Source organism: Rhinopithecus roxellana, chromosome 16 (genome assembly GCF_007565055.1).
Source record: "Rhinopithecus roxellana isolate Shanxi Qingling chromosome 16, ASM756505v1, whole genome shotgun sequence".
Classification (NCBI taxonomy): Eukaryota; Metazoa; Chordata; class Mammalia; order Primates; family Cercopithecidae; genus Rhinopithecus; species Rhinopithecus roxellana.
In genome coordinates, this window is record NC_044564.1 from 15,211,787 (window position 1) to 15,236,117 (window position 24,331).

At 54.7% G+C, this 24,331-nt stretch overlaps 1 protein-coding gene across 1 annotated transcript in view; it reads right to left on the reverse strand.

The window, feature by feature from the left end:
• LAMC3 (laminin subunit gamma 3) overlaps window positions 1–24,331 on the reverse strand; it is an 86,169-nt gene that overhangs the window by 47,344 nt on the left and 14,494 nt on the right. The window contains exons 2-8 of the mRNA XM_030919061.1: window positions 21,040–21,344; window positions 15,720–15,850; window positions 11,146–11,312; window positions 7,770–7,958; window positions 7,575–7,692; window positions 4,997–5,095; window positions 928–1,064 (exon numbers count right to left, since the gene is read on the reverse strand). Coding sequence (XP_030774921.1) covers window positions 928–1,064; window positions 4,997–5,095; window positions 7,575–7,692; window positions 7,770–7,958; window positions 11,146–11,312; window positions 15,720–15,850; window positions 21,040–21,344 — 1,146 coding nt within the window. The remainder of the gene's footprint in view (window positions 1–927; window positions 1,065–4,996; window positions 5,096–7,574; window positions 7,693–7,769; window positions 7,959–11,145; window positions 11,313–15,719; window positions 15,851–21,039; window positions 21,345–24,331) is intronic.

Here is a 24,331-nt window from a genome sequence, read left to right on the forward strand (position 1 = left end):
CAAAAAAAAAAAAAAAAAAAAGATGCGGCTGTACCACGTGGAGTCAGGGACCATGGTAGCGGCTGCCATAGTAGTTAAGCGCAAAACACAGTTGGGCGCTGACATTCATAATCCCAGCACTTTGGGAAGCCGAAGTGGGCGGATCACCTGCGCTCAGGAGTTCTCGACCAGCCTGGGCAACATGGTAAGACTCCGTCTGTACAAAAAAAATACAAAAATGAGCCGGGCATGGTGGTGCACACATGTGGTCCCAGCTACTCAGGAGGCTGAGGTGGGAGGATCACGGGAGCCCAGGGAGGTGGTGGCTGCAGTGAGCTGTGCGTGATTGCACCACTGCACTTCAGCCTTGGTGACAGAGCAAGACCCTGTGTCCAAAAAAAAAAAAAAAAGGAGCAAAACTCAGGAGCTGATAAACTCAGTGCTCACAACTATTATGTGGCCTCAAGCAAGTGGCCTACCTTTTGTGGGTCTCAGTTACTTCATTATTAAAAGGAGAATGAGAATCCTTGCATGTGAGGTGCTCAGCACAGTGCCTGGCATACAGCAGGTGCTCAATAAGTGGAGGCCAGGAGACTGAGCCTGAATTCCCAGTGTTTAGATATACCCAGTGTTTAGATATACCAAGGGAGGCCAGTCTCAATGGGGTGAGTGGAAATTCCCCTACAGGATCCAAAAAGTGTCACGTACCCGGGCCCCAACCCCACCACGAGTATAAAGAGAAGAGTCAGAGACTGGGGAGGGAGCTGGGGGTCGCAGGTGGGCACTGGGGAGCCATCATCTCACCCCCGACCCCACCTAGGCTGTGCAGCCCTGTGGCTCCTCTCCTCAATGGGAGATCCACCAGTGCAAGATGTCCCCAGGGCAGGACCACCTGCCGCTAGGCTGGGAGCAGACCCTTGGGAGACGTCTGCAGGGGGCACCTCTTACCCTGGTGGAAATCGGTGAGGATGTGATGCACTTGGAACTGGGCAGTGGCTGCGCACACCTTGGAGTGGCCATAGCAGAAACAGCTGCTGCAGCCGACCGGATTGTGGGGCTGCAGGTTAAAAGTCCCAGGGCGACATCTGCAATGGAGGCAGGACATGCCCACCAGGGCCACGTGAACCAGCCAGGAAGGGGCGGGGCCAGGGTATCCCACCTGGACCAATGAGAGTCTAGAGTCACTGCAGAAACTTAGAAACAAAAGTTTTTCAGAAATCAGCCAGGAAGGGGCGGGACCAGGGTATCCCACCTGGACCAATGAGAGTCTAGAATCACTGTAGAAACTTAAAAACAAAATTTTTTCAGAATTCTAGAAGAATAGCAAGAACATTACAGATTGTTCCCATACCTGCTTTAGGCAGCCTCCCCTGATGCTGACATCTGACATTACCACTGTACATTTGTCAAAACTAAGTTAACTAAACTCCAGGCTTTATTTGGATTTTTTTCGTTTTTTTGAGACAGAATCTTGTTCTGTGGCCCAGGCTGGAGTGCAGTGGTGTAATCTTGGCTCACCACAGCCTCAGCCTCCCGGGTTCAAGAGATTCTCCTGCCTCAGCCTCCCGGGTAGCTGGGATTGCAGGCGCCTGCCACCATGCCCGGCTAATTTTTGTATTTTTAGTAGAAATGGGGTTTCACCATATGGGCCAGGCTGGTCTCGAACTGACTTCAGGCGATCCACCCGCCTCAGTCTCCCAAAGCGCTGGGATTACAGGCTTGAGCCACCACACCCAGCGACTTTATTAGGATTTCTCCACTTTTTCCTCTAATGTCTGCTTTCTGCTGCAGGATCCCATCCGGAACGTGGCGTTGCGTTTAGCGGTATCCTTGTTCTCCTCCAACCTATCACCGCTTCTCGGTCTTTCCATATCTGCCACTATCTTGACACTTTTTGAAAAGCACTGATCAGGTATTTTTAGAATACCTGATGTTCCTCATGATTAGACCAGGGTTATAGGCTTGGGAAAGAAATACACAGTGGTGAAGTGCCCTTCTTGTCACATCACGCGGGAGCACGGGAAACCCACATGACATCCAAGCGATGCTGACTTTCATCACCTGCTGAGGGTGCTGTCTGCCAGTCTTCTCCACTGTGCAATCACCACGGTCCAATGATTAGAAGCAAGTCAGTGAATAGGCCGGGCGCGGTGGCTCACGCACTTTTAAAAAAACTATTATTTATTATTTTTATTTTTTTATGTTTTATTTTTACATTTTTTGAGACGAAGTCTCGCTCTGTTGCTCAAGCTGGAGTGCAGTGGTGTGATTTCAGCAGCCTCTGTCTCCCGGGTTCAAGCGATTCTCCTGTCTCAGACTCCCGAGCACCTGGGACTACAGGTGTGCACCACCATGCCCGGCTAATTTTTGTATTTTTAGTAGAGACAGGGTTTCACTATGTTGGCCAGGCTGGTCTTGAACTCCTGACCTCGTGACCCACCCACCTTGGCCTCCCAAAGTGCTGGGATTACAGGCATGAGGCACTGCGCCCAGCCGGCTCACGCACTTTGGGAGGCTGAGGTGGGTGGATCACCTGAGGTCAGGAGTTCGAGACCAGCCTGGCCAACGTGGTGAAACCCTATCTCTACTAAAAACACAAAAATTAGCCAGACATGGTGGTAGGCGCCTATAATCCCAGCTACTCGGGAGACTGAGGCAGGAGAATCACTCGAACCTAGGAGACAGAGGTTGCAGTGAGCCGAGATCACACCACTTCACTCCAGCCTGCGCGAAAGAGCGAAACTCCATCTCAAAACCAAAAACAAACAAACAAAAAAAGCAGCAAGTCACTAAATGCAGCCCAGTCTCAAAAACAGGGGCATTAAGCTCGACTTCCTGGAGGGAAGAGTATCAAAGAACCCATGGACAGATGTTCAAGCCACCCCAGTAATTAAAAGATATTTTGAGGCTATGCAAATATCCCCCCTTTCCTTAAAGTTCTGCCCACCAGTGTCAGCATTCATCAGCAGCTCTTGCCTGTAGCAATTCCCGCTGTGAGGTTTGAACAGTGGTTTTCTAGTTCTTTCGTTTCCACATTCATCACTTGGAATTCTTCTGCAAGGAAGGTTTGTCCCTTAACCCCTATCTATTTATGTATTCAATCATCTATTTACATCAGGATGGATTTGTGGATTTGACTTCATTCTCTGGGTTATAATCCAATACTATCGTTGTTTATTTTGTTGCTCAAATGGTTTCAGCCCTGAGAGCTCTTTCATGTCGGCTCCTGTGTCCTTTTGACATGGGCCTGCATTCTGGTTTGGGTTGTTTGGTTTGTGTCTGTTTTTCAGCATTTCCTTGCTTCCTGGCACTATAAGACGCCTTGGACTTATCTTGTCTTTTTCCAGCCCCAGCCCCAGAATCAGCCACTTCTCCAAGCAGCTCTGGGGAATGTCAGACACAAAGCCAGGAAGAAGAGATAGTGTGTACCCGAGGAGCTAAACCCATGTTTGTCTGCTGGCTGCACTGCTGGAGCTTGAAGGCCTCCTGAACACTTGAAAGAGGAAGTTTATGAACTTCATGGCATTGGGAGAGCCCCCTTTGACTTGCAGAGCTTCAGATGCTCCATTTGTACCATGATCAGACTGCAAAGATGGCAGACAGGCTCAAAACCCAGCTCAATGGGTAGGGGCTTCCTGAAGCAGGGTGTTAAGAAGGATCCTGAGGTTATAGTAGGGCTCATGGCCAAGACTGTTGTGCCCCATTAGTGATGTCTGTTGTGGGTGTGAAAGGGGAGGGTTGTGATAGTGTTCCCTTAGTGATGTCTGCCATGGGTATGCCATTAGTGATGTCTGCCGTGGTGTCAAAGGGGAGGGTTGATAGTGCTCCATTAGTGATGTCTGCTGTGCGTATGAAAGGGGAGGGTTGTGACAGTGCTCCCTTAGTGATGTCTGCCGTGGGTATGCCATTAGTGGTGTCTGCTGTGGTGTGAAAGGGGTGTGTTGAGAGTGCTCCATGAGTGATGTCTGCTGTGGGAGTGAAAAAGAAGGGTTGTAGTAGTGCTCCATTAGTGATATCTGCAATGGCTACGAAAGGGAACAGTTGATAGGGCTCCATTAGTGATGTCTGCCGTGGCTGTGAAAGGCAAGGGTTGATAGTGCTCCATTAGTGATGCCTGCTGTGGGTATGAAAGGGGGAGGTTGTGATAGTTCTCCCTTAGTGATGTTTGCCATGGTTATACCATTAGTGATGTCTGCTGTGGGTGTGAAAGGGGTGCACTGACAATGCTCCATGAGTGATGTCTGCCATGAGTGTGAAAAGGGAGGGTTGTGATAGTGCTCCATTAGTGATATCTGCTGTGGGTAAGAAAGGGGAAGACTGTGGTAGTGCTCCTTTAGTGATCTTTACCATGAGTATACCATTAGTAATGTCTGCTGTGTGTGTGAAAGGGGTACTGACAGTGCTGCATGAGTAATGTCTACCGTGAGTGTGAAAAGGGAGGACTGTGACAGGGCTACATTAGTGATGTCTGCCATGGGTGTGAAAGGGTTGTGATAGTGCTCCATTAGTGGTGTCTGTCATGGGTGTGAAAGGGGAGGGTTGATAATACTCCATGAGTGATGTTTTGCTGTGGGTGTGAAAAGGGCGGGTTGTGATAGTGCTCCATTAGCTATGTCTGCAGTGAGTGTGAAAGGGGAGGGCTGTGATAGTGCACCATTAGTGATGTCTGCCACAGCATGTGGTAGTATGAGCACCATGTATTTGCTATCCCTGGATTAGATGGTCTCTCCTATTCTTCCAGCTTTTTCTTTTCAGGATTCTAAGCTAAGACATGTATTTTCTCAGCTTATAAATGATCAGTGGTGTTGGATCAAAGCATAAACAGTGCCATAAAGCTTTTGAGTAACTTCCTGTATGACAGATACATGGTGTTCCAGGAAGGGCACAGGGTAACAAGGTCACCCAAGTCCATGAAGACTGTGCCCCTTGCTCCTCCCTGCACTCCACAGCTTTGGTACCTCATCAGTGAGCCCCCAGGTCACTTCCAGCAAGCTTACTGCTGGATTAGCTCACACACCTGTCACATAAGTTGCCTTCCACATTCTCTTTGCAGGGGCAGCGCCCACTGCGGGGGTCACAGGTGTCCAGGCTGCCAGCAGGATTGCAGGTGCAGGGTCTGCCAAAGAGACAGGACAAGGGGAAAATGTGCAATGAGCAACTTCAGAGTGGGAACAGCTCATCCTAGGAAGGGAGCATTCCCGGCTGCCAACCTCAAGAGTGAGGCTGATGCAGGAGTCTCACCTGACTTTACTGTTCCCATCTTGCCAAGGAAATGACCCATCCATCCCTGGTACAGTGGCCCATCTGCCCAGTCAGCACACACCATCCAGGACCCTTCCATCTTCATCCATGCACTCACTCGTCATCCATGAACCAATCTCTTTTCTTTTCTTTTCTTTCTTTCTTTTCCTTTTTCTTTCTTTTCTTTTCTTCTTTCTTTCTTTCCCTTCCTTCCTTCCTTTCCTCCCTCCCTCCCTCCTTCCTTCCTTTCTTTTTTTTTTTTTTTGAGACAGAGTCATACTTTGCCACTCAGGCTAGAGTGCAGTGTCACGATCTCGGCTCACTGCAACCTCTGCCTCCTGGGTTCAAGTGATTCTCCTGTCTCAGCCTCCCGAGTAGCTAGAATTACAGTCATACACCACCACGCCCAGCTAATTTTTGTATTTTTAGTACAGACAGAGTTTCGTGATGTTGGCTAGACTGGTCTTGAACTTGTGACCTCAGGTGATCCACCTGCCTCAGCCTCCCAAAGTGCCAGGGTTACAGGAGTGAGCCACCGTGCCCGGCCTCCATGAATCTTTCTATCTATCCCCTCACTCCTCCATCCACTTATTCATCCTTCCACCTTTATGTCCAGCAGCCACCTATCAACCCATTCATTCACCCATCCATGCATCTTTCCATCCCTCCCTCCATCCATCCACTCATCTAACAAGACATGGTTCCTCCCTAGTGAATCCCACAGTCCAGTGTAGACAGACAGATCACACAGACCCTGTACCACGATACGTGTTATGGGAGATGTACGAGAGGCTGTGCCCGCACTGCAGGGCCTCTGACTCAGCCTGGGGGTGCAGGCGAGGGGCAGGTGGGAGGGAAGGCTTCCAGAGAGGGGGGCCCCTCAGCTGAGACCTGAAGAATGAGCAGGAGGCTGTGAGCCACAGGCTGGGGAGAGGGGGCAGGGCTGGGAAGTGTGGCACGTGCAAAGGTCCAGAGGTGAGAAAGACCCCAGGGAAACAGCCAGGCCCCATCTCATGGTCAGTTTTATGCCCAGAACCACCAAATATTTTACGAGGAATCGGAGATCTCCTAGATATCCCCAACGTGTTTCTACTGCCTTTCAAATATACAAGGATGCCTGTTATTAACCAAAGCAAGTTCACTTAAAAGTGCTTCTGGGCCGGGCGGGGTGGCTCATGTCTGTCATCAGCATTTTGGGAGGCCAAGGAGGGTGGATTACCTGAGCCCAGGAGCTCGAGACCAGCCTGGGCAACATGGCGAAACCCCATTTCTAGCAAAAAATACAAAAATTAGCCGGGTGTGGTGGTGCACATTTGTAGTCTCAGCTACTCAGGAGGCTGAGACAGGAAGATCACTTGAGTCTGGGAGGCAGAGGTTGCAGTGAGTAGAGATCACGCCACTGCACTCCAGCCTCGGTGACAGAGCAAGCTCCATCTTAAAAAAAAAAAAAAAAATAGAGATACTGGGCATGGTGGTGCATGCTTGTAATCCCAGCTACTCAGAAGGCTGAGGCAAAGAATTGCTCGAACCGGGGAGGCAGAGGTTGCGGTGTTGCATTCCAGCCTGGTCAACAAAGCAAGAATCTGTCTCAAAAAAAAAAAAAAAAAGTGCTTCTAAATTTATCATAGCTTTTTTGTTTTGTTTGTTTTTTGACCACTGTATACTTTCTCAATCAAGTGATGGCAAATCTGTTGGGGTAAGGTCCAGACCCCAGGAGCCCCTGCTGCTCTTTCCCCTCAGCTGTCCCACTGGGTACCAGACTCAGAGTACCCAGATGACACTCAGCCTCTCCCACCCCACTCCCCCACACTGCATGCCCTGTTATCCAGAGGCCCAGAGAACCCCAAGGGTCAGCCTTCACCCCTTCTTCCTCTTCGACCCCCTGGTCACCATGTCCTGTCAGCTCCTCCTTGCACTAGGCTCTGGAATCTGCCCTGCTCTCCTTCTCCACAGTCAAATCCCCAAGCACGCTGCCCAGGTGTTTCTGCTGTAGCCTCCACTCAGCCTCCTCCTCACCCACTCCTGCTTCCCACCGATCCACAGCTCCTCCAGAGGCCCCCCGTGCCCCCCGCCCCACCTCAAACACCCATCCTTCCCCTCTCCCTGCACTTATGCAGCACCTCCTGCAGGAAGCCTGCCCTCCACCTGCAAGATCTGCCGAGCTGCCACAGGGCTCAGCCTGGTCTCATTATGGTCTGTTTTTGTCTCTTGGCCTCCCCAGTCCTCACCAGGATTAGGGCAAGGTAGCTGCAGACAGGAAGGGATGGGGAGGGGAGGCACTACCGACAGCCTGTCCCTCCTGCTTCTTGTCATTCCATGCAATGTGTCCATACGAGGCCGCCCCTCGCCCTCACCTGCAGCCTCCCTCGCTGAGCGAGTGGAACCCGGGCAGACAGCGATCACACTTCCAGCCAGTCACAGTGGGCTTGCAGGCGCAGGTGCCTGTGTCATCGCACTGGAGGTGTAGGGAGCCTGGGAGAGGAAGGGCACAGGGCAGTGGAAGCCAGGAGGGGCGGGGGTTGGAGGCCGGGGATGTAGAGCCCACTCACCTGCCGAATGGCAGTCACAGGGCTGGCATGGCATCCGCGGGTCCCAGTGATAGAAATTCTCCTGACAGCGCTCACAGTGTGGCCCGGCTGTGTGGTCACGGCAGTGGTGACAGCGGCCGCCGTGGCCTGTGCTGCGGAAGAGCTCCCGATCGAACGTGCATTCCTCGGAGCGGCCACTGCAGTTGCAGGCTGTGGGCAGGAGTGGGGAAAGGTGTGTGAGTCCCCTGTGATGTGGTTGGAGGGGGCATCTGTGCCAGTCAGCCTCCCTGTGCTAAATGAGCAGGCAGAGCAAAGAGAAGGGCAAGAGCATGGTCCAGAATGGAGTTCAGGCCCAGCTTGATCAAGGTCAGAGACACTCTTTTTTTTTTTTTTTTTTTTTTTTTTTTGAGATGGAGTCTCGCTCTGTCGCCCAGGCTGGAGTGCAGTGGCCGGATCTCAGCTCACTGCAATCTCCGCCTCCCGGGTTTACGCCATTCTCCTGCCTCAGCCTCCCAAGTAGCTGGGACTACAGGTGCCCGCCACCTCGCCCGGCTAGTTTTTTTGTATTTTTTAGTAGAGACGGGGTTTCACCGTGTTAGCCAGGATGGTCTCGATCTCCTGACCTCGTGATCCGCCTGTCTCGGCCTCCCAAAGTGCTGGGATTACAGGCGTGAGCCACAGCGCCCGGCCAAAACAGGACACTCTTAAGAGCAAACGGGACACCGTTAGTAAATACACCGAAACAACGGGCAGAAAGAGGACCCTCCCAGGCAACCAGGATATACACCCAGATAGACGGGCACTGATCAGAGGCTGGCTGCCTTCTGGAGTGGCAGCATGGCTCACTCCAAAATCTCCTGTAGGTCCTCCAAGCCATAATAACAGTGTGAACCTCACTATTGTGTGAGGTCACTCAGGGGTACAGAAAGCACAAGTCACCTTTCGTTTCCCCATTAAATCATTTTTAAAAGTCTGTGTGCAGGACTGGCTCTGTCTTGGCTCCCAGAGTGAGCTCAGGGGTGCATCCATGAAAGGTGCGGAGCCACGTACACCTGCCACCCTCATGCTGCCCACAGGCCAGACGGCAAGCAAGCAAGCAAACCCCCTGCAGGTGCAGGGCTGGGACAGGAGAGGCAGGGGGCTTTGGGAGCTGAAAGAAGGGGCCCCTGCGGCTGTGCTGGGGTGGTGGGACAAGGCTTCCCAGAAGTCACAGCCATGGCCGGGCGCGGTGGCTCACGCCTGTAATCCCAGCACTGGCTAACACAGTGAAACCCTGTCTCTACTAAAAATACAAAAAAAAAAAAAAAAAAAAAAATTAGTCGGGCGAGGTGGCGGGTGCCTGTAGTCCCAGCTACTTGGGAGGCTGAGGCAGGAGAATGGCATGAACCCAGGAGGCGGAACTTGCAGTGAGCCAAGATCGCACCACTGCACTCCAGCCTGGGCGACAGAGCAAGACTCCGTCTCAAAAAAAAAAAAAAAAAAAAAAGTCACAGCCGTGCTGAATCTGAAGGCTGAGCAGTGAGGAATAGGCCAGGCAGAGGAAGAGTGAGCGGGAAGGGCATCACAGACACAGGCAAAAGCCCAGGGGATACCCCACTTCCAGAGATAGAAGCACGGCCTGGTGTGGGTGTGCCATGAGGCTGCAGGCGGCATGTCGCATGATGGCAGGGAAGCGGGGACATTGTGCAGTGGGGGCCTGCAGTGCAGAGGCAGTTGTGAAGTCAGAGGCTAGCAGAGCTTGCTCCAGGGAAGCTGGGCTGCTGTGGTCAGTGGACGTTAGCTGGGAGCAAAGGGGGAGCCGTGGGAAGGTTTAAGCAGGGGATGGATGTTATTAAATTTGTCCTTTAGAAAGCCCTAGCCCAGTGCCATGGCTCACACCTGTGATCCCAGCACTGTGGGAGGTAAGGTAGGAGGACTGTTTGAGCCCAGGAGTTTGAAGACCAGCCCGAGCAACAGTGAGAGCCGATCTCTACAAAATATTGCTTGGCATGGTGATATGTGCCTGTAGTCTCAGCTACTCTGGAGGCTGAGGTGGGAGGAAAACGCACCCAGGAATTTGAGGCTGCAGTGAGCTATGACTGTGCCACTGCACTCCAGCCTGGGTGACAGAGTGAGGCCTTGTTTCAAGAAAAGAGCCTTAGCTGCAGGCAGGGGAGGGCTGGGGGCATGGAGAGCAGGGAAGAGGAAACTTCAGGTGTGCAGGGAGAGGAGGCAGGCCCAGGCCCAAGGCATCGGCTGCAATGGACAGAAGTTAGACAGACTGGAGTGATGCGGATGGGCAGAATTCAGGGCTCGGGGCTGTCTCAGCTGCGGGTGAGGGTGGGGATGAAGGGTCAAGCATGAAACCCTGGCTCCCAGGCTGCTGACTAAGAGACACAGACGTGAGCACAGGGCTGAGGACATGGTAGAAGCAGTCTGGCCACTGTGTCCCCACCGTGGAGACAGCAGCAGGCTGGGACGGTGGAAGCCAGCCAGCAAAGCTTCCTTGGCCCCAGGACTCCCTGGTGGAGGTAGGCCAGCAAGGGCAGCTCCTGCAGACAGCGCCCCACCCTCAGAACAAGCCGCCCCCCACCCCTCCCCGCCCAGCCCTGGTTATGGTCGCCAATGGCCCAGGCCCAAGAAGTCAGCCGGGCCCAGAGGCCAAGCTGCCCGCCCAGCGAGCCTGGCGGGCCTGTGAGTGAAGATGTGCTCCTGCCAGCAGCACCAGCACCAGCTGGGATCCGGTGCCCAGCAACAGTGGCTGTGCATGGAGAGCCTGGAGGAAACCAGGCTGTCTGGGCACAGGGTGGGTCTTGCAGCCGGCGCCGTAGCCAGAAGGGAAGTCAGGGGGTCCCTGCTCTCGGCCTGTGTCCCTGGAGAAGACATGATGGCATCATCCTCTCTCCAGCGCTTCTCTGAGGTTAGGTGGTCAAAGCCACATCACATGGGGGCTGGGACACCGAAGAGCTGCCTGGGGGCCCGTGGAAGAGTCTGGGTGGGCCGTCAGCATCCCCTTGCTTGTGGGGTAGCCTGGTTCTGATTAACTGCTGGGGTGGGAGCGGTTAACACAAAGAAGTAAGTCAGGGACCTTCCGGCCCTCCCACCACAGGCGCCTCTGCATGGGTTTGTTCCAGAGCTCAGCAGCACACTCAGTTCTCTGCTACTGCTGCCTCCAGGGCACATAGTAGGTGTTCAGTGAGGGCCAAGATTGAGCTACTTAGTGGAGGACAGACTGAGGCTTAAATACACCCCCTCCCCAGGCTCCCCTTCCGCTCGTCCTCATCTCTGCAGTAGCCCAGAGACCCCGAGCTGCCCCTCCCGGCGTACCCAGGAGGAGCCACCACTGTGAGGTTTCGGGGGAGTTCGTTTCCCCACCTGCAACACCAGCCTCAGGTCCCTGATGCCCCGTGACACTCACGCAGACACTCGTGGGCGGCCTCAGCGGTGCCCCGGGCCCACGGACGGTCCTGGAAGAAGGGCAAGCAGCGCTCACAGTCCGTGCCGGTGGTGTTGTGCTGACACCGGCAGGCCAACTGGCCCGCCGTGTCGGGGCCACACTCGCTGGCATGCCCGTTGCACTTGCACCTGGGAAAAGACAGGGAGGAGGAAGGGGACCCGCAGGTGCCGGCAGGGCAGACAAGGTATGAGCCAGACTCCACCCTCAATCTTGGCCCTCACTGAACACCTACTATGTGCCCTGGGGGCAGCAGTAACAGAGAACTGACTGTGCTGGTGAGCTCTGGAACAAACCCATTCCATCTTCACCAGCCTGGTCCCACCCCCATATAATGGGTGGGCAAAGTGAGGCACGGAGAAGCTGCCCAAAGCCACCAGCTAGCAAGTGCCCGCCACAGAAAGCTTCTACCTGGCAGGAGCCCCACCTGGGGGCTGAGAGGGACCCAGGAAGAAGTCACCTTAGTCTCCTGAGTAGAGAGTGGGCCGGCAGTCACAGCAGCACAGGTGTGGGGGGCTGAGGGGACCGCCTCCAGCAGCTATCCCTTAACTGTGTCCCAAAGGGCAGGAAAGAGGGTACCCCAAACAGGGACAGCCCCTGAGTCCCTCCAAATCCCCTGTGAGTCTATGTCTGATATGGTTTGGATCTGTGTCCCCACCAAATCTCATGTCAAACTATAATCCCCTGTGTTGGAGGTGGGGCCTGGGTGGGAGGTGATCGGATCACGAGGTTGGAATTCTCCTGAATGGTTTAGCATCCTCCCCGCTCGGCACTGTAAAGTGAGTGAGTTCTCATGAGATCTGGTTGTTTAGCAGTGTGTGGCACCCACCCCTCTGCCCCACCCTGTCCCCTGCTCTCTCTCTTGCTCCTGCTCTGGCCATGTGATGGGCCTGCTCCTTCTTCACCTTCCACCATGATTTTAAGTTGTAAGTTTCCTGAGGCCTCCCCAGAAGCCAGGCAGATGCCAGCACCGTGTTTCCTGTACAGCCCATGGAACTGTGAACCAATTAAACCTCTTTTAATAAATTACTGTCAGCTGCATGTGGTGGCTCATGCCTGTAATCCCAGCACTTTGGGAGGGCAAGGTGGGCGGATCACCTGAGGTCAGGAGTTCGAGACCAGCCTGACCAACATGGAGAAACCCAGTCTCTACTAAAAATACAAAATTAGCCAGGTGTTGCAGCGCATGCCTATAACCCCAGCTACTCTGGAGGCTGAAGCAGGAGAATCACTTGAACCTGGGAGGCAGAGGTTGCAGTGAGCCGAGATCGTGCCATTGTATTCCAGCCTGGGCAACAAGAGTGAAACTTCGTCTTAAAAATAAATAAATAAATAAATAAATAAATAAATAAATAAATAACCATCTCAGGTGTTTACAGCAGTACAAGAACGGGCAAATACAGCATCTTTGAGCACAGCCCCGGCCTGTGTCCCCATTCCAGACACAGGGTCAAGAGACGGGTGGAATCAGGCAGGAACAGGGGTGCCCTGGGAGCCCGCGGCATGGTCGGCAGAGCCTGAACCTGTGAGTGATTGTCCCTGTCCCCACCACTGTCCCTGTCCCAAGCTGTTCAGAGGCCATGGCTTCTGCCCCTGGCCAAGGCAATAGCTTCTCCCTAGAGCCTCACCGGAGGTGGGAGGGACATTAGTGTCCCCATTTCACACAGGAGGCATCAGGCTCAGGCCTTGGAACTGACAGATGCTAAGTGGCTGAGCTGGACCTGAAGCCCGTCCTCGCCGACTCCACGTGGACCCTGAGCTCCTGGACACTCCTCTGTGGCCACTCGGTGGCTCCCCTAAGCCACGTTCCACGCTCTACCCTCAGCGGGTGTTGACAAATCGCCAACTGCTGTTGGGACTCCAGGTGCTTTAGCTGATATGGGGACACAGTGTGTGGTAGGGCACGCGGCACGGCTTCCACTCAGGGCCCAGGTTAGGCAGGCAGCACCCCAGGGTTTCCTGGGGTGAGGCAGGCGCCAGGCAATCCTGGGACAGTGGTCACCAGGGAAGTGACAAAGGACTGCCCCTGCCTTGGAGGGGATGCTGCAACCTGCCCTGTGAAGCCCTCTGACCCGGGAAAGGAGAGTGAGACCCCACGGGCTCCACTGTGAACACAGGTTGTTGGGGCCACCTGTCCCCTGCCGTGAGCAGCCTGCCCCAGCCAGCTGCGGTCTGAGGGTGGTCTGGCTCTGGCAGCTGGAACCTGGATGTCCTCTGGCCCAAAGTCCCCTGACAGCAGGCACTGGAGCTCACGGCCGCCTTCCCCAGGGAGCTCCTCCCGCTGACTCACATAAGAGGGCAGGTTGGAGCAGGGGGATCCTCATGGCCGTAGGGGCTCTCAGTGACGAGCCCTGACCTTCCCTGGAGCTCAGACACCCAAACAGGCATTTGAGCCTCATGCTTCCCCCTTCTCCATCTCTCTAATGCCACCCAAGTGCGTCTGAACTGTGGAGGCCCAGAGTCCGGTGTCATCCCTGCTTCCCACTCCCACGGCCCATGGTTCACACACAGAGCTGTGTTTCCGTCCTCAATCGCGTTCAGACCCATGCTCCCCCCACCCCAGCTCTCTGGCCCAAGCTGCCACCTCCTGCCCTGATTCCTGACATTCGACTTCCTCTCTCCTCTTATCCGCCCCACTTGGCTGTCAGGGGTTTGGGGGTGTTTTAAAAATCTGACTCTGTTACTACCCTGACCAAATCCTTCCACAGCTTCCTCTTGACTGCCAGGTGAGGCTAAACCTGCCCAGGCCCCGACACTCTGCCAATCTCTCCATGTCTGCCCGCCTACCCTTCACCCAGCCACATTGGCCATCCCCTGGTCCTCAACCCCAGCCTTCCCACTCCCGGGTCCCGTCTGCAGCGCCAGCTCCTGTCCTCCCCGACCCCAGGCACACGCTGTCCCTTTGCTCCCCTTCCTTGTCATCCTGGCGCGGGCTGATGTGTTCACTGGGGAGCAATCTGATCAGTGTCTGCCGTCCCCATGTGACTGGGGCAGGAAAGCACCTGTTTTCCTCTCTCCTTTCAAAGAAAACTGAGAAACATTGACGTGGAAGACGTTCGTGCCTCCCTCGTCCCACAGCCCTCCCTGGGCACCCACTGCCAGGTGGCCATGTGCAAGACAGGCCCTGAGACTTGAGGTGAGAGATGGGCCTCTTCCTCCTGGGCAGCCCCTGCTTCGTGGAGGGGACAGATGTTGGAGGAGAGACAAACTGCCCAGGGCACTGATGGGTGCTAAGGGTGTGTAGGACCAGGACCAGAACCAGGGGCCAGAGAGGAGCCAGTAACATTCCCATACTAGAAAGGGGAAGGGGGCTGTGGCTCACGCCTGTAATCCCAGCCCTTTGGGAGGCCGAGGCAGGCAGATTACCCGAGGCTGGGAATTCAAGACCAGCCTGACCAACATGGAGAAACCCGGTCTCTACTAAAAATATAAAATTAGCTGGGCGTGGTGGTGCACGCCTGTAATCCCAGCTACTCCGGAGACTGAGGCAGGAGAATTGCTTGAACCTGGGAGGCAGAGATTGCAGTGAGCCGAGACTGCGCTACTGCACTCCAGCCCGGGCAACAAGAGCAAAACTCCTTCAGAAAGAAAGACAGCGAGAGAAGGAAGGGAGGGAGGGAGGAAGGGAGGGAGGGAGGGAGGGAGGGAGGGGAGGTAGGAAAGAAAGTAGGAAGAGAGGGAGGGAGGAAAGAAGGGAGGGAGGAAGGCGGGAGGGGAGGAAAGGAAAGGGAGGGAGGAAAGGAGGAAGGGAGGGCGGAAAGAAGGAGGGAGGAAAGAAGGGAGGGGAGGGAGTAAGGAACGTAGGGAAGAGAGGGCGGGAGGGAAGACGGGAGGGAGGGAGGGAGGACAGAAGGGAGGGAGGGCGTGGAGGAGAGAAGGGAGGGAGGGAAGGAGGGAAATGTGAGGAGGAGGGAAGGAGGAAAGGAGGGCGGGAGGGGAAGGAGGGAGGGAGGGAAGAAGGAAAGGAGGGGAGGGAGGGAAGAGAATGGAGAAGGTGGGGGAGGGATGGTAAGGAGGGAAGGGAGGGAAGAAAGGGAAAGGCGGGAGGGAGGGAGGGAAGGCGGGAAAGGAGGGAGGGAGGGAAGGAGGAAAGGAGGAGGGAGGGAGGAGGGAGGGAGGGAAGGAGGGACGGAGGGAGGGAAGGAGGAAAGAAGGGAGGGAGGGAGGAAAGAAGGGAGGGAGGGAGGGAGGGAGGAAGAAGGGAGGGAGGAAAGAAGGGAGGGAGGGAGGGAGGAAAGAAGGGAGGGAGGAAAGAAGGGAGGGAGGGAGGGAAGGAGGGAGGAAGGAAGGGAGAAAGGGAGGAACCTCCAGGCTGAGGGGACAATGGGCACCAAGACCCAGTGTGTCTGGCACATGGCAAATCAGCTGATGCAGGGGACCCGGCAGGAGGTGGGCTGGGTGGGGGCCCCCAGGGCCTTGAATGGCAGGTGCTCCCTCCCTCTCCCCTGGGGCACACCTGGCTTCTGTGCCCCCGCACAGCAGCCGCCTTCTGCTCTCAGATCTGAGTCCTGGAACCCTACCTCCCTTCTCCCACCTACCTGCCGCCCACAGAGAAGTCGGACACGGCATAGTAGTAGGACTGGAGCACCTTGGGGTCCTTGAAGATGTCATCCCCAAACGTGTTGAGCCGGTCTAGAGAGATGAGGAGTTCGGTGCTGGTGACCCACTCCTGGGGCAGAGGGGAGAGGGAGCCATCAGCAGGTTCCCGAGTATCTAGTATTTACCCCCATCACTCTGCTGGCAGGTCCAGCTGGCTGCCCCAGGGGCTCCTGGGACACAGGAACAGGCCAAGCTCAAGCCAATTCTGAGAATGCTGCAGAAATGAGGCTGTGCTTTGGGGGTTCACCCCAACCTGGGTGCTAGGCCACCGACTGGTGCAACTTCAATGTCTTAGAGCCTCCATTTTCCCACCTGTGAAATGGAACAAAAATAGCACTTCCCCTACAAAGGTGTCTGGAGGAGGGTAGCCAGTGTCAGCACTGGCTGTGAAGTCGGGCCCGTGGTCAGGAAGCAGCTGAGGTTTGGGGGGGACAGGGGTCGAAGCAGCCCGCTGAAGACCCCATTGTGCAGGTCACCTGGCTTTTCCCAGGGGCTCCTGCACCCCATTCCAGGGATACAGCGGGGGGATGGTGTGCCCCCGCGACCTTCTCCCCTGCTCAGTGGGGCCTGGCGTGCAGCAGGCCCTGGGTTTCCTGGCTTCTCACATGCTGAGGGTCAGGCTCTTGTGTTTAGGTCACCTGCCCTAAACACAGCAGGGACTTGCGGCGCCTTGTTCTCGCTGCCTCCCCAGCCCTGGGCTCTGCCTGGCCCTAGCAGGCGCTCGAGAAATACCTGCGGACTCCTGAATGAGCAGCTTCCCCATGGAAGAGCGTGGAGGGGAAGTCGGGGAAAACCCACGTGAAGACTGACATTTTCATTTGCCTGCTGTTACCATCAGCAGCGGCTCCAGCTGAATATGAATCAGCGTTTTGATTCCGCCCAGGAGCCCCCGCTTTAGCAATCAGGCCCATCAGTACAGAAAATGAGCTCCTGGCAGGTCGTCTTTTTGCCCCAGCGTGACTCAGGCCTATAGCCCCTCCTGCTCCCCTAGAGCTCGGCAACCGGAGCTACTGCCGGGCACCCGGGGACTCTGCCGGAGGATGCCTTGGCCAGGAAGAGGGGTCCAGCACCCAAACACTAAAGTGGCAGCCTCTGCACCAAGCTAAGCTTGTGTTTGAGTTCGCAGGCCCGGATCACCCCAGGATGCACTTCCCAAAGGTCAGCGTGCATTCAGGGATCTGGTTAAAGTGCAGCTTCTGATTCAGAGGTCAGCGGTGGAGCCGGGGAGCTTGCATTTCTAACAAGTGCCCAGGTTCTGATGCTGCTGGACCGGCTGCCGAACAAGGAGCTAAGGCCTGGGGTGGGGAAGCCCGGCCGTCCAGAGCTGAAGGCACCGCGATGCTTCCTTCCCCAGAAAAAAGTGCCACCTGGAGAACTCAAACCAACTGGAAGTCAGAGCTAGGAGGTGTGGCGGCTACTGACGCATATTGTGTGGTTAGCGCTCGGGCCTCACAGGAACCCTGGAGTAGGTATTGTTATTAACCCCATTTAGAGATGAGGAGACTGAGGCTCAGAGAGGGTAACTGTTCTGTTCCAAGTTGCACGGCCCGTGCACGGCAGAGCCGGGATTCTGGTCTACCTGATCCCAGGGCCCCAGCTTTAACCACGAAGCTGGTCTGCCTTCCTGTGTCTACCCCAACACCTTATCATGCCAGTGGGGCCCAGAGACAGCAGTGACCTGCCCAAGGTCTCCTGCCTCTGCTTCCTGGTCTGTAACCCAATCCATCAGTCTGCAAGGACAACGGCAATAAAGGAGTGGGGTCAAAATCTCTGGGACATAGGATGGACACCGGGAGAGAGAAGCCTTAGCCTCAATTGCAGGGGGCATGTCTTGGTGCCTTAAAGCTCATTTTAGGGCCCGGCACGATGGCACATACTTGTAATCCCAGCACTTTGGGAGGCCGAGGCAGGCAGACCCCTTGAGACCAGGAGTTCAAGACCAGCTGGGGCAACATGGCGAAACCCCGTCTCTACTAAAAATACAAAACTTAGCCAATGTGGTGGCGCACACCTGCAGTCCCACTACTTGGGAAGCTAAGGTAAGAGAAATTGCTTGAACCTTGGAGGCAGGGGTTGCAGTGAGCCAAGATCGTGCCGCTGCACTCTAGCCTGGGCAACAGAGTGAGACTGTCTCAAAAAAAAAAAAAAAAAGGGCCGGGCACGGTGGCTCAAGCCTGTAATCCCAGCACTTTGGAAGGCCAAGGCGGGTGGATGACGAGGTCAGGAGATCGAGACCATCCTGGCTAACACGGTGAAACCTGGTCTCTACTAAAAGTACAAAAAATTAGCCGGGCGAGGTGGCGGGCGCCTGTAGTCCCAGCTACTCGGGAGGCCGAGGCAGGAGAATGGCGTAAACCCGGGAGGCGGAGCTTGCAGTGAGCTGAGATCCGGCCACTGCACTCCAGCCTGGGCGACAGAGCGAGACTCTGTCTCAAAAAAAAAAAAGCAAAAAAAAAAAGTCATTTTAGGGCAAGCCCCACTGACCCCAGGCACTGGAACTCCAGCTTAAGCTACGAGTGGGTGCTGGAGTTGATTTTGGATGGATCCCAGGACCCAGGCTGTGGTATTAAGGAGAAGCAGGAGGTGCACAACTTGGGCTGTATGTCCAAGGGGTGCTCAGGCAGCCACTCAACTCTGGCGGTCTTACTCTGCAACAGCCAGGTCGCGGCCTTCTCCTCCAAAGTCCTAGGCCGCTCCATGGGGGTCAGAGGGGCCCAAGACCCAGGAGCCACATCCTTCCTTCCAAGCTCTGTGTCCTCTGAGACAGCACCTGCACCCTAAATGTGTCCAGGGTAGCATCAGGAGAAAAGAGTAAGGTAGACTTGCCTCTCTTTGTCCTGCTCTGCTCTTGGTTTCTATCCAGAAGCAGCAGGGGAGACATTTCTCAAAAGATCATCTCTCCATCAGGGACAGTATTCAGAATACATGAGGCAACGAGACACAAAACCTCCAACGACCAAGGATGTCCCCAGGGTGGTGGCTGCACAGACGCAGGTGGGAGCAGGGGCCGGCCCTCCCTGCCTGTCTTCATCTGATCTCAGCTGATGTTTTCTAACCTACAGAGCTTTGGAGCCCATGGAGAAGAAATTGTAATTTGTAAACAAAATCATGGTGACATGTGTACATTTTTAGTGGGATAAGCAGGGCCTGGAGGTCTGGAGATGTGGTTCTGTGTGATAAAGGATTTGGCTTGCCTGAAGAGGGGCCTGGCCCTTTGCCCTGGACCCAAGGGAGTGACCTCCATATCCTTGGATGTCCCACCTGGTAAGAGTGACTTCCCTTGGCCACACTACACAGTCCATGCTGATAAATTGATTTGCGGTGGGGGCCTTGGGCCACACAGAATCGGCTTCACCTCTGGAGGGGTTGGAGACAGGTCGGCCACACAGGCAGTCAGCTGTGTCTACACTGCCAACCTCCAGTAAAAACACTGGACTTCAGGCCAGGTGTGGTGGCTCACACCTTTAAGCCTAGCACTTTGGGCGGCTGAGGTGGGAGGATCGCTTGAGCCCAGGAGTTCGAGACCAGCCTGGGCAGCATAGTGAGACGAGGTCTCTGTCTAAGAAAAAAAAAAATTAAAAATAAAACTCTGGCCTTCAAGGTTGGCAGTAGTCTGTGCACACGGTCACATGTGGCTCTGGGGAAATATGTGCTGTGCGTGTGACTCCGCTGCATTGGGAGAATAGCTGGACGCTCAGAGCCTGGTCCCTCCTGACACCTGGCCGTGCGCCTCTCCCCTGGCTAATGTTAGCTGGTAGCCTTTCATTGCAAAATATTGCAGCTCTGAGCCTCACAGCTTTTCTGAGTTCCATGAGTCCTTCTAGTGAATCACTAAACTCAAGTGTGGTCCTGGGACCCCGACACAGCCGGCTCCAGGTGTTCTCGTGCTGCACATCGCTGGCAGGATGCAACTTCTTTTTGGGTCTCGGTGTCCCCTCTGGAAGCAGGATTCTAACCCCAGTTCCCTCGTTATCCCAGATGGGCAAAGGAGATGCTCTGAAAGTCTGGAGGGGAGGAGAGGGCAGGTTCCCCGGGTTCAGACACGTCTTGGGTCCGAACCCGGGGAAACGGACTAGAGCAGCAGTCTCCAACCTCTTTGGCACCAGGAACAGGTTTCGTGGAAGACAATTTTTTCCACGAACGGGGTAGGCGGTGGTTTGGGATGAAACTGTTCCATCTCAGACCATCACGCATTAGATTCTCATGAGGACATGCAACCCAGTGGCTCCTGGGAGAATCTGATGCCACAGGCAGCTGATCTGACAGGAGGCGGAGCTCAGGCTGGAATGCTCGCCTGCCTGCTGCTCACCTCCTGCTGTGACTCAGGTCCTAACAGGCCTTGGACCAGTACCAGTCTGCAGTCAGGGGTTGGGGACCGGTGGACTGGAGAGCCGCCCAACACACTTGTGTGTAGATAAACAGCTATGGACACATAGCAATGTGGACACAGATGGGTGCCGATACTGGCAGGTCCACACACCTGGGTGGACCTATGTGGGCTGAACTGGAGGGCCCTGAATGGACCGACATGGCCACAGGCCTCTCTACTACGAGGACAAGGACAGGGAGCTGTCATGCACGCATATTTCCAGAGCATGGGTGGGTACGCCCTACGTGCCAAGCATCACACTGGTCACAGTGTGTGCATTCCCGCCACCCCGCAGTGGTCTCTCCAACGTGGCAGCCACTGGCCACATGTGGCTATCTAAGTTAAAATGTATTAAAATTAAATAAAATATAAAATCCAGTTCCTCATCTGCGCTGGCCACATCTCATGGTGGCTGGTGGCACCACATGGGACAGTGCAGCTAAAGGCGCTTTCCGTCATCACAGAAAGTGCTGCTGGTCAGCCAGGAGTGGTGGCTCACGCCTGTAATCCCAGCACTTTGGGAGGCTGAGGCAGGTGGATCACTTAATGTCAGGAGTTCAAGACCAGCCTGGCCAACATGGCAAAACCCCCCTCTCTACTAAAAATACAAAAAAGAATCAGCCAGGCGTCGTGGCAGGCACTTGTAATCTCAGTTACTTGGGAATCTGAGGCAGAATAGCTTGAACCCAGGAGGTGGAGGTTTCAGTGAACAGAGATTGTGCCACTGCACCCCAGCCTGGGTGACAGAGCAAGACTCAGAAAAAAAATTTAAAAAACCCATGGGGTTTTGCAGGTCCCCCACCCTGTGTGTCCTGGCACATCAGACCCTCCTACTGCCATGACCCAATCCCAACCCTGTCCCGACGCCCCAAGCCCCACTCCTCTCTGACCTGCAGCCCAGGGCTCTCCTCGAAGTTGTAGGCGCTGGGCCGGCCCTCCAGGGTGGAGAAGGCCACATTGCCCCCACTCAGCGGGGAGATGTCGCTGAACTCGGAGGTGCAGAAGGCCACGCGCTCATCCTCGCCAGGGCGCAGGTACTGGCCCTCGGGCCGGCCGTAGGTCTTCTGGCAGGAGGCGCTGTAGAACTGGTAGGGCTCCCACGGGCCGTTGGCGCGGCTGCGCTTGTAGATGGCGAAGCTCTCAGGGCGACTGGTGTGGAACTTTAGCCTCACATACGTGATCTCGTAAGCCTTCCCTGCAGCCAGGAAGACAAGGCCCATTTTATGGAAGGGGTGGGAGGAATGGAATCCTGGTCCGGGGAGGGCAGACGGCTGCACTGCATGCACTAGCGTGGATGGATCGTTGGAAGCTGTCTAGAGCTCTAGACAGGGCATGCCACCCTCCATTCGTGATGCCTGTTGGGGCACTGGGAAGGACAATGCCCGCATGCTTCCCAAGTATTTGCTGTTCCTTTTCCGGGTCAACTTACCACCCTGCACAGGAATCTCCATTGCAACACCCCTGATAGGCAGCCATCTCTTTTTGCTCAAATATCTCCAGCAATGGGATGTTGCCACATTCTAAGAAAACCTGCTCTACTGTTAGAAAGTTATTTCTTTTACTGTACCCCAACAAAGCCGATCCTTGCACTGGGCCTTCGGCCTCATTCCCTTGCAATGACTACAGATCTCCTAATCCTCACGAAATCCTCCCTGGACCCCTTATTGCTCCAAGTTTCTATCTTCCAAATTTCCCAAGACAGGTCTAAATCCACTGCCCCACAGCCTCATCTCCCAACTCAACCTTCAACCTACTACAATTCAGCTTCTCTGGGCCACTCCACAGAAGACACTGTACTTGCAAAGTCACCTCACTCACAGCCCCCCGTGGCCACAGCCAGGGGCCCCTGATCACACCTCCTTTCCTGGGCCTCTGATCATGCTCATCACCTCAAAAGTCCCCTGTCCCGGGGCCTCCACCTGCTCTCCTCTCCCTTGCCTGCTTTGGCTTCCTCCTGAGCCCCTCTGCTTGCTCCCTGAACCCCCACCTTCCAGTGGCCTCTCGCTTCCCTGGGCTTTAGCCCCACTCCCCCACATGCCTCCGACATCCAGTTAGGGGATCTGCAGGCTTTAGGCACCTGCCTGCCCTGCGCTCCACCCTGGAAGCATCCTCAACAGCAGACCTGACTCCATCACAATGACTCAGCTACCCTGGGGTAGGAAGGATGGCTGTGGTAGAGGGAAGGGGGTTCCCAATTCCTCCTCTTCCCTCATGGGATGTCAACAGGCAATCCCTAAAAAGAGAAAAACCCCGATGTGGCAGTGCAGGCACAAGGCTGGGAGATAAGGATGCATCAGGGAACAGAAACGGCTCAGACAGTCAGGCGGAGAGGGAGGCTGGGGTGCGGGCGCGGGAGAACTCCCACCTTCCACAGTTCGAGCTGGGAAGTATCTGGCGTCTACGCTGAGAGCGGGTATAATTTCAATAATAAGAAGGAAGTACAGCCTGAATTTAAAAGGCAATTTTCCCACTGCCTGAAATGCCACCATCTCCCCCTACCCTCCTACGTTAAGGATTCCATCCAGGTACCCCCTCCTCACAGAAGCCCAACTCAACCTTAAGCCCTAATCCACACCCCTGACATCCCCCCAAGACAGGGGAAGGGGCCTCCTGCAATGTGACCCTACAGCTAGCCTCCTGCAGAGTTACCTGCTCAGCAGTGGCTCCCCACCCTGGACAGAGCTCCTCGTCGTCGGCACCGGGCGTCTCTTTGGTAATCTCTGCCACCCCAGCACCTAGCAAGGTGCCTGACACCTGGCAGGCATTCACTGAGTGTTGGTGCAGGAATGAATGAATGAAGGGAAGAATGGCCCACACAGGGAGTCCCTCCTGCATCTCTGCCGTTGGCAGTAGCCTCTCACTCCCCAGAGCAGCACAGAACTCACCCAGTCCCCTCCCCATGGCCGGCTTTCTATTCTCTGATCCTTCCATCCCTGGTCCCAGAGACCCCCAGGAGGCTGCCCACTGCCATCACCATCTTCCTTAGGTGTCAAGGACAAGCCATCCTAGTCTTCTCCCAAAACATCTTGACTCTAAGTAAGAGCTAAAAGGCTGGGTGCGGTGGCTCATGTCTATAATCCCAGCACTTTGGGAGGCCGAGGCGGATGGATCACCTGAGGTCAGGAGTTTGAGACCAGCCTGACCAACGTGGTGAAACCCCATCTCTACTAAAAATACAAAAATTAGCCAGGCATGGTGGCGGGTGCCTGTAATCCCAGCTACTTGGGAGGCTGAGGCAGAAGAATTACTTGAATCCAGGAGGTGGAGGTTGCAGTGAGCTGAGGTGGTGCCATTGCACTCCAGCCTGGGCGACAGAGCAAGACTCTGTCTTAAAAAAAAAAAAAAAGGCTTAAACTTCTTTCTCAGAAGAAAACAGAGGAGTAAATAAATATTTGGGACTTTGTGCTAGAAGAGCCTTCTTAGAAATGACACCAAAAGCACAGGTAACAAAAGAAAAAAATACATAAGCTAGACTTAATCAAAATCAAAAGTTCTGTCCTTCAAAGAATACCACCGAGAAAATGAAAAGGCAACCCACACAGTGGGAGAAAATAGTTGCAAATCATATATCTGATAAGGGACTTATCCAGAATATATAAAGAATACTTACCACTCAAAAAGACAACCCAACTAAAAACAGGCAAAGGGGAAGTAGATTGCTTGAGCCCAGGAGTTCGCAACCAGCCAGGGCAACATGGTGAAACCCCATTTCTACAAAAAATATAAAAAATGAGCCGAGCGCGGTGGCCTGTGCCTCCAAGCTATTTAGGAGGCTGAGGTGGGAGGACTGATTGAACCCAAGCGGTTGAGGCTGCGGTGAGCCATGATCACACCACTGCACTCCAACCTGGGCAACTGAGTGAGAACCTGGCACTCTAACCTGGGCAACCCAGTGAGACTCTATCTCAAAAAAGAAAAAACAAAAACGGCAAAGGTTTTGAATGACATTTCTCCAAAGTGGATATATGAATGACCAAGAAACAAAAGAAAAAATGCTCCACACCATTGGCCGGCGGGGAAATGCAAGTCAAAACCATAATGAGATCCCCTTCACATCCACTAGGCTGGCTAGCGTCGACAGAGATAATAACAAGTGTTGGTGAGGAAGTGGGGGCATTGGAACCCTCATACGCTGCTGATGGGAATGTAAAATGGGGCAGCCACTTTGGAAAACAGCCCAGC